Source organism: Dictyostelium purpureum, assembly GCF_000190715.1.
Source record: "Dictyostelium purpureum unplaced genomic scaffold DICPUscaffold_119, whole genome shotgun sequence".
Classification (NCBI taxonomy): domain Eukaryota; phylum Evosea; class Eumycetozoa; order Dictyosteliales; family Dictyosteliaceae; genus Dictyostelium; species Dictyostelium purpureum.
In genome coordinates, this window is record NW_003519456.1 from 68,036 (window position 1) to 77,084 (window position 9,049).

The window sequence follows — 9,049 nt, forward strand, 5'->3', positions numbered from 1 at the left end:
GAAAGCCAGTTACCAAATAAAACGGATAGAAAATTAATAGCAGAGTTAGAAATGTTTTACGACAATCATTATAATGCTGAAGTTTTCGATTTTTCACAAAAAATGTCAATGTGCGATTTAGAATCAAAAAGTAAATTATATTTTGAATATTTAGAAGAGTTGACCAAAAAAGCAATAAATATAACACCCAAAACGTTCAAAGACAAAATAGGTTCAAATAATTTTAATTTAGTAATAAGGGAATCAATAGAATTTTTTTTAATCCAAAATTTATTTCATTTGTAAGTGTTAGAATAATTTTAAAAAAAAGAAATAAGGCTTATTTATTAATTAAATTTATAGTTTATTCCCTATAGATTTTGAAAAAGACGCACAGTTTTCAAAAAGAATCGAATCATTAAGGTTTTTAGAGCTAAAGCATCTAGGCATTCAAAATGGGGATGAAACTCAGTTTACAAAATCATTATGCACAACTTTATTAAAAATCAACATTTATCAAACACCATTAGATAAACAAAGATGCTTATCAAGAGTATTAGTAAAGTTATTAAAGTTAAATGGCGGTGAAGAAACTTTATTACCAAATTTAATTTATTTAATTTTAAAATCAAATCCTCCAAATATTTGGTCAAATTATAAATTTTTAGAATATTTCAAAGATAATGTTAGTAATAATAGTAGTGGCGCCGACAGCAATCAAAATTCAATTTATGAATATTCCTATTTATTATTTTCGACAGCTATTCAATTCATAGAAAAGTTAGATTATAATCATTTACAAATAGATTCATTATATTTTCAAACTAAATTATTAGAATATCAACAAATAAATTTAAATCAAGATAATAATAATAATAACCCTCAACAAGATATTGGCCAAGATCAAATTATAAATTCAACTAGTGTATCAATTAAAACATTTTCAAATTTATTAATAAATGATTCAAATAATGAACAGCTTCAACAAAAACAAAATGGTGAGATGGAAGTTGACGAAGAGGAGGTTAAATTTAAATTATTTAAAGAAAACAATAGAATTCAAAATATTATCGAAATTTGTAAAACTCAAATTAATGAAAATGAAATTGAAGAGATTTTATTAAAGTTTATATCAATCTCATTAATTAAAGAGAAGCCATCATACCATTCTTTAATTAGATATTCATTAAAAAGATTTTTCATATACTATTTAGGTATTGAACCAAGATTGTTTTTATCAACTGAAATGCATACAATCGGTGCTCTTCAGGATGACCATACTCCAAGTGAATTAGAAGTTTTGCCACAGCCTCAACAAGGAGGTGATAGTTTGGTGCCAACTTCTACCTCAACAAAAGATAAGGCGATTAAAACTGGTAAAATCGTTGGTGCTGCGGTTACTGGTGCAGTGCTAGTAGGTTTAACTGGTGGTTTAGCTGCTCCATTTATTGGTACTGTTTTAAACTTTGTAGGTGCTGGTAGTATTGTTGCGGGTATTAGCGGTGCAACTGGTCTAAGTAGTGCTACAATGTTATCAGTAATTTTTGGTGCAGCTGGTGCTAAGGTAACTGCCGATAAAATGATATCTGCTACAAGTGGTGTAAAAGATTATTCAATTCATAAAATCAAAAGCCAAACATCACTTCATGCTATTATTGGTATTTTCGGTCTTTGTAACGATGTAAATCAAGAGTATTACCAAACCAAATCAATCTGGGATAGGGTAATCAGATCAGTCACTGATGACTACGGTGATATTTTCTTAATCGAATGGGAAAAAGATGTTATTTTAAAACTTAAGGCTATCGTATCCGAGTATCAGGGAACAATTGTGCAAGGTATAGTGAGATCTGCTGCAACCAATATTATTTCACAAAGTTTAGCATCGGCTCTTATTCCACTTTCAGTATTAAAGGCTGCTTCAGTTTTGGATAACCCATGGTCATTACTCAAAGATCGTTCAGAAAAAGCAGGTAAACTTTTAGCTCAACAAATAGTTGATGGTTATTTTGGTAATAGACCATTGACATTGGTTTCGACATCAATGGGATCAAGAATGGTATTTTATTGCCTTGAGGAGCTTTACAGCCAATCTCACAATAATCCAAATATATTTTCATTAATCGAGACAGTGGTTTTCATTGGTTCACCAATCACATCAGATCCAAGCCGTTGGTCAAAGATTTTAAAACTCATTAGCGGAAGAGTTATCAACTGTTATACTCCAAAAGATCTCTTGTTAAAATATGTTTGTCGTTCAATTAATTGCTTATCCGATGGTATATTACCTGCCGCTGGTGTAGCACCAATTCATATTCCCTCTTCTAATTTGGTCATCGAAAATGTTGACCTTTCAAATTTAATTAAAAGTCATTTGGATTATGAAAAAGAAGAAATATTATCTAAAATTTTACAACATATCGATATTAATAATATAAATTATTGTAAACATAAAGTATCACCATTATTTAGTGGATTAGTTTATGATGTTTAATATACAAAATATATAAAATAGTCACACAAAAATAAATAAAAAAATTATAATTTCTAAAAAAAATAAATTATAATTATAATTTTAAAAAAAAATAATTAACTCTAAATATTATTTATAAAGTCTTTTTTTTTTTAAAAAAAATAATAAAAAAATAATATTTATTAATCTATAAAATATTATTTAATAAATTATCATCTGTATGGTTTGGAATTGTAACTTTTAAGAGTGGATTAATTTTCATAGCTCTTTGGATTGTAGTTTCGGCATTATCATTGTATGACCAAGATCTTCTTGCTATACCATTATTTACATCCCAGCCTAACATTAATTTCGCTTTTTCTTCTTGTTTCTTTGAGCCATCTAAAACCATACCAAAACCACCATTTATAGCTTCACCCCAACCTGTACCACCTCCATTATGAATTGATACCCAGGTGGCTCCTCTAAATGAATCACCAATAACATTATGGATAGCCATATCAGCACAAAATTGTGAACCATCGACAATATTTGAAGTTTCTCTCCATGGTGCATCGGTACCACTAACATCGTGATGATCTCTACTAATAACAACTGGGGCTGAAAGTGTTCCATCAGCAACAGCTTTATTAAAGGCAACAGCCAATTCTACACGACCAATGCAATCGCTATAAAGAATACGGGCTTGTGAGCCAACAACTAACTTGTGTTCACCAGCTTGACTGATCCATAAATGATTATCGTTAAATTGTTGTTCAACATTCTTTGGTACATCTTCAGCAGAACGAAGTTTTTCGATGAGTTCTCTTGCAATACGATCAGTGGTTTCAAGATCTTCTGGTTTACCACTGGTACAAACCCATCTAAATGGACCAAAACCTAATGAGAAAATATCACCCATAATATCTTGAACATATGATGGATAGAGGAATTCCTTACCTTCACTATTTGGTTTAATAATATCGGCATTAGCTCTTGAAGCCTCTAAGAGGAAACTATTACCATAATCCCAGAATTTCATTCCACGTTTAGATAATTTATTAATTGCATCAGTGTGTCTTCTAAGGGTTTCTTGTACCATATCTTTAAATTTAGCTGGTTCTTCGACCATAAGACGATTTGACTCCTCAAATGAACATTGAACTGGGTAGTAACCACCATTATATGGGTTGTGTAATGAAGTTTGATCTGAACCTAAATCTATATGAATATCGCTCTCGACTAATTTTTCCCAAAGAGTAACAATATTTCCTTGATATGCGATACTAAGTGGTTTCTTTTCTTTGACGGCTTCTTTAACACGAACAAGTAATTCGTCTAAATCTTCATAAACTTGCATAACCCAACCTTGATTGTGTCTCTTCTTTACAGCAGCTGGGTTGACTTCAGCTACAATACAAATAGCACCGCAAATATAGGCTGCTTTAGTTTGAGCCCCACTCATACCACCTAAACCAGAAGAAACAAAAAGACGACCTCTTAAATCATCAATACCTAAATACTTTCTACCAGCGTTTAAAAGAGTAATAGTTGTACCATGAACAATACCTTGTGGTCCAATATAACAGTAACTACCAGCTGTCATTTGACCATATTGGGAAACACCCTGTGCATACATTTTTTCATAATCTAATCTTGATGAATAATTTGGAATAACCATACCATTTGTAACAATAACACGTGGTGATTGTTCATTACTTGGGAATAAACCCATTGGATGGCCACTGTACATTGCAAGGGTTTGTTCATCAGTCATCTCTGATAAATATTTCATTGCTAAATGATATTGTGCCCAATTTTGAAATACTGAACCATTTCCACCATAGGTAACTAATTCGTGAGGGAATTGTGCAACTTCTTTATCTAAATTATTCATTATCATTAACATAATTGATGCTGCTTGTTTAGATTTGGCTGGATACCAATCAATTGGATATGCTTTCATTTCATATTGTGTTGGTCTAAATCTGTACATATAGATGTGTCCATATTTATCTAATTCCTCTAAAAATTCTTTTGCTAAAACTTCATGATATTTATTTGGGAAATATCTTAATGAATTTCTAATTGCTAACTAATTTTATAATAATTAGAAAAATAATTTTTTAAAAATTTATTAATTTTAAAACCAAACAAACTATAAATAATACAGTAGTAATTACTTACTTTTTTTTCTGAAACTGATAAAATCTTTGGACGACCTGGTGCATGTGGTACACTTGAATCAATACCTGGATGTTCTGGTAATGGATCAAGGGCAATTCCTTTAGTTAAAATTGATAATAAATTTTTTGTTGGATTCATGATCTATATTACAATTAAGAAATAGTAATAAAACTGGATATTAAAATTCTAAAGTAAAATAAAAAATAAAAAATAAAAAAAAAAAAAAGAAAAAATTTAAAAAAATAAAATTTAAAAAAAATAAAAAGAAAAAAATTATAATTAAAAAAAACGAAAAATATAGGTGGAAATTTCAAAATATGGTATTAAAAATATTTATTTAATTTAATATAATAAACAAATATGATTTATTTAAATAATTTTTAAAAAATTATTTCTTTTTTTTTTATTTTATTTTATTTTTTATAATAAAAAAACTAGTTATATTACTATTATTATTTATTATTTTTATAATTATCATTATAAAATAAATAATTTTTCTAATTCCACCTACAATTCTATTGTTTTAATTAATTTTTTTGTATCTCAAACTCCAAAGGGGGGTTTAATAATTTTTAATAATTTTATTTAATTTTAAAAAAATTTTAAATTAAAAATCTGAATATAAAGTGTTTTAATTAAATAATTTTTTGTTTTATTACTGTAATTATGGTAATTAAATTAAAAATAAAAAAAATAAAAAATTATAATGGATTTTAAATATATCCAAAAACACATTTTAAAGAGCTTTATATTATTTAATAATAATTATTTCATTAATAATAATAATCATAAAAATATTGGATGTTTAAAATATTTAATTAAATCAAAAGTATATTTAGTTTCAAAATATTGGTTTAAAATTGTAAAAATAGAAGTTAACAAATCAATAGTTTTAATTAATTTTGTAGATAATTACCAAGAAATTAGGAATTATATAAATCAAATAAAAAAAATAGATTCAAAATATTCTTTATTTAATAACTATGAATTTGGTCCAAAGAAACTCACAATATCATTAACAATATATAATAACATAATAGAAAATTTAGAAAATGATTTTAATAGATACAAATATTTTGAAAATTTAAAAAAATTAACAATAGTATTAAATAATAGTAATAATAATAATAATAATAATGATATAAATTTATATAGTAATAATTATAATTTAAAATATTTATTTACAAGAATAAAAAATTTAGAAATTTTGGAATTTATAATATTAATGCCATTGGATAATTTTATGGACAATAGTTCAAGTTTATACCAATTTTTTAAATTAATTTTAAATTATTTATTATTAAATAAATGTAATGTAGATTTAAAAAAACTAAATATATTCCATAACAACACTATTATAAACAATAATTTTAAAATCAAGCAAAATTTATTTCCTATAGTGTCAAGTTTAAAAATACCAAATCTTTTCCAATAAAATGATATGTTTCCTTATTTATCATTTAATTTACAAAAAAAAATAAAAAAAATAAAAAAAAATAAAAATAAAAATTAAAAAAAAAAAAAATTATTTTAAAAAAAAATTCGAAAAAAATAGTTTTTTTCATCTTTTTTTCATTTTTTGTAATTTTTAAATTATTATTTATTATTTCTTATATATTTTCTTAAATATATATACATAATCTTATACTATGAGCCAGCCACCACAACCACCACCACCATCAGGTGCCAAACCAATACAAAGATTAAAGACTATGAAGCCATCAACACCTGGTGATATAAATAATATACCCCCATCTGCTCATGGAATAAAGATTAAAAAAGAATTCAAACCAAACGTACCAACAGTTAGAAAGAAAAAGTAAATATAAATAATTGTTTATATATTTATCTATATTTTGTTCTTTTTATATTAATATTCTTTTTGTTTTCATTTTTTTTTAGCGATAAAGATCCATTAGTATCAGGACCAATTACAGATTTAATTAATGCATCGTTAACACCATTAAATGTTGGTGAAAGACCAAAATTATCACAAGCAACATCAAAACTTAGACCAAGTTTTAATCCAAATAGAAAGAAACCAGCAGCTATACCAATGAGTAATTTATTCAGTACACCATTGGTTCAAGCAGATACGCAACAATCGTCATATGAAATTAATAAGAAAAAAGAAAAGAAAGATTCAGAACTTTTAGCACAACTTTTCCATGAAATGGAGGTCGATCCAATGCAACCATTCCACCCCACCCATTTACCATTGGTAGATCCAAGAAAAATTATGAAGGCATATTCATTAGATGATGCATCCAAAGATTTGGATGAAAAAAGAAAAGAATTAGAATTAAAGATGGCAAATGGTGAATTATCAGATCAAACCAATTTCGATTTGAATGCAAACATGTCAGATATTGGAAAGAAGAAAAAAGAACCTCAACATATAAAATCAAGACCATTCTATATAGACGACCAATTTCAAGATAAAGATAAATTATTTTTCATACAATTACCAAACTCATTACCATCAACCAAAACTAAACCAAATTTCAATATACCTTTCCCACCACCAGGTTTACTTAAACCACCTGCAGGTCAACCACAATCACAACAACCTCCTTCACAACCAATAAATGTAGATAATAATAATAACAACAACAACAACAACAACAACAATGCAAATGGTGAAAATGCAGCACCACCAACATTAGATGAAAAAACTTTTATACCAATGGTTTATCCTGGAGATTTCCCAAATACTCTCAAAGAATTGCCAAGTGGTCAATTAGGTACTCTTAAAATTTATAAATCTGGTAAAACAATTCTTAAAATTGGTCCTGTAGAGTATGATATATCTGCTGGTGATAAAATTAAATTTTTAGAAGAGGTTAATTGTTTTTCAAAAGATGGTCCAACATGCTATACTTTGGGTACACCTGCTCAACATTTAGTTGCTGCTCCAATTATTAGCGACAATCTAATTTAAAATAAAATATTTATTAAAAATATACAAACAAAATTAAAAGAAAAAAAAAAAAATATGAATTATAATGTTTATTTTTGTTTATAATCAAATTTTTATATTTTATTATATTTCTTTTTTGTTTTTTAATAATTTAAATTGATTATTATTTATGTTTTAAACTTTATTATATATTTTAATTAATTGATTCTTCGTTGAGCTCTTGACCTTCTAAATCGCCTCTATATCTAAATCTATAACCATATTTCTTCTTCTTTTTAATTTGTTCTTCACCACCTACAATAGTATAATCCAAACCTGTATATTTGTTTAAAGTTTTGTTTATTTGGTTGTATATTTTTAAAAATAAAATTAATATTTAAATAAAATATTTTTTTTTTGTTTTTTTTGTTTTTTTTGTTTTTTTTTTTTTTTACTTACCTATTTCTTTACAATAGGCAACAGCATCAGCTTCAGATGAAAATTTTAAGTTTAATTGATTAAGAGAATCTTTGGATGAACACCAACCCATTAAACGATCATTCCATTTATCTGCGAATGGTAATCCAATAACCCATTTTCTTGTGGCAAGAGTACCAGTTTGCATAGTATTTCTTGATGGTTTATAAATGATTACTGTTTGACCTCTGAAATCTACACCATTTAAAAATTCTTTAATTTGTCTTTCTTTTAAACTATCTGGAATTTTGTGAGTACCAACTGTTAAATCTTCGTTGCTAACTATTGGTGTAGCTGTTGAAAATCTTCTAGCTGAAACAATTCTATTTTGAACTGTTGGTTTTAATAAATATCTAAACATTCTATTTAAAATAAATAAAATAATTTATTATTATTGTTACTATAAAAAAAAATAAAAAATAATGAAAAATAAAAAATCAAAAAAAAAAAAAAAAATTTTAAAAAAAAATAAAAAAAAAATTATTTTTTTTCAAAAAAAATAAAAAAAAAATAAAAAAAATTATTATTAATTATTTGTTTTGTTTAAATAAACCAAATTTTTCCTTTTATATTTTTCATCATTTCTAATTTGTGAACATTTGTGAACTATAATATAAACATATAAAAGAATATTAGTATATCTTTTTGCAGCTCTTAAAATAAATATTGTCTTTTTAATCTTTTTTATCTTTTAAATTATATAATTAAATCAATCTTCTTTTTTTTTTTTAGCCAATTTCTATGAATGTAAATTAAATAACCTTTTGAAAATTAAAAAATAAAAATTAAATTTTTTAAAAATTATATATTAAAAAATAATTTAAATTTGGATTATTATAAAATAAATTTATTAATATTGATTTTGATATAATGGTTTTTTGAACCTTTATATAATTTAATTAAAAAATAATTTAGTTTTTTCTTTTAAAATATTAATTTTTTTTTTAATAATATTTAATGGCATAAATTATAAAATTAATTATCAAATATTTTATGTAATTTTAATATATTAAATTAGTACCTTTATTTATTTATAAAAAACAAATAAAGGTAAG

At 25.2% G+C, this 9,049-nt stretch overlaps 6 protein-coding genes across 6 annotated transcripts in view; 3 read left to right on the forward strand and 3 right to left on the reverse strand.

The window, feature by feature from the left end:
- DICPUDRAFT_47696 (uncharacterized protein) overlaps positions 1-2,556 on the forward strand; it is a 3,277-nt gene extending 721 nt beyond the window's left edge. The window contains exons 1-2 of the mRNA XM_003287958.1: positions 1-281; positions 343-2,556. The exon at positions 1-281 is cut by the window's left edge and continues 721 nt beyond it. Coding sequence (XP_003288006.1) covers positions 1-281; positions 343-2,473 — 2,412 coding nt within the window. The 3' untranslated portion in view covers positions 2,474-2,556. The remainder of the gene's footprint in view (positions 282-342) is intronic.
- A 33-nt stretch (positions 2,557-2,589) lies between these two features.
- DICPUDRAFT_47700 (uncharacterized protein) lies at positions 2,590-4,802 on the reverse strand. The gene is made up of 2 exons (XM_003287975.1): positions 4,619-4,802; positions 2,590-4,526 (listed from the first exon to the last, which is right to left on the reverse strand). Exons 1-2 carry the CDS (start codon positions 4,754-4,756, stop codon positions 2,640-2,642), a joined length of 2,025 nt encoding a protein of 674 aa, XP_003288023.1. The 5' UTR covers positions 4,757-4,802; the 3' UTR covers positions 2,590-2,639.
- Positions 4,803-5,324: 522 nt separating this feature from the next.
- On the forward strand, positions 5,325-6,053 carry DICPUDRAFT_78852 (uncharacterized protein; the record flags this gene model as incomplete). Its single annotated transcript, XM_003287959.1, has 1 exon — positions 5,325-6,053. One exon carries the CDS (start codon positions 5,325-5,327, stop codon positions 6,051-6,053), a length of 729 nt encoding a protein of 242 aa, XP_003288007.1.
- Positions 6,054-6,267: 214 nt separating this feature from the next.
- DICPUDRAFT_152225 (uncharacterized protein) lies at positions 6,268-7,559 on the forward strand (the record flags this gene model as incomplete). The annotated part of the gene is made up of 2 exons (XM_003287960.1): positions 6,268-6,437; positions 6,521-7,559. The coding sequence occupies 2 exons, from the start codon at positions 6,268-6,270 to the stop codon at positions 7,557-7,559; spliced, it is 1,209 nt and encodes a 402-aa protein (XP_003288008.1).
- Positions 7,560-7,693: 134 nt separating this feature from the next.
- DICPUDRAFT_55192 (uncharacterized protein) lies at positions 7,694-8,398 on the reverse strand. Its single transcript, XM_003287976.1, has 2 exons — positions 7,977-8,398; positions 7,694-7,853 (listed from the first exon to the last, which is right to left on the reverse strand). Exons 1-2 carry the CDS (start codon positions 8,353-8,355, stop codon positions 7,732-7,734), a joined length of 501 nt encoding a protein of 166 aa, XP_003288024.1. The 5' UTR covers positions 8,356-8,398; the 3' UTR covers positions 7,694-7,731.
- A 122-nt stretch (positions 8,399-8,520) lies between these two features.
- DICPUDRAFT_152227 (uncharacterized protein) lies at positions 8,521-8,682 on the reverse strand (the record flags this gene model as incomplete). Its single annotated transcript, XM_003287977.1, has 1 exon — positions 8,521-8,682. A coding segment is annotated over one exon (162 nt), but the record flags the coding sequence as incomplete, so codon positions are not given.
- Positions 8,683-9,049: the final 367 nt, after the last annotated feature.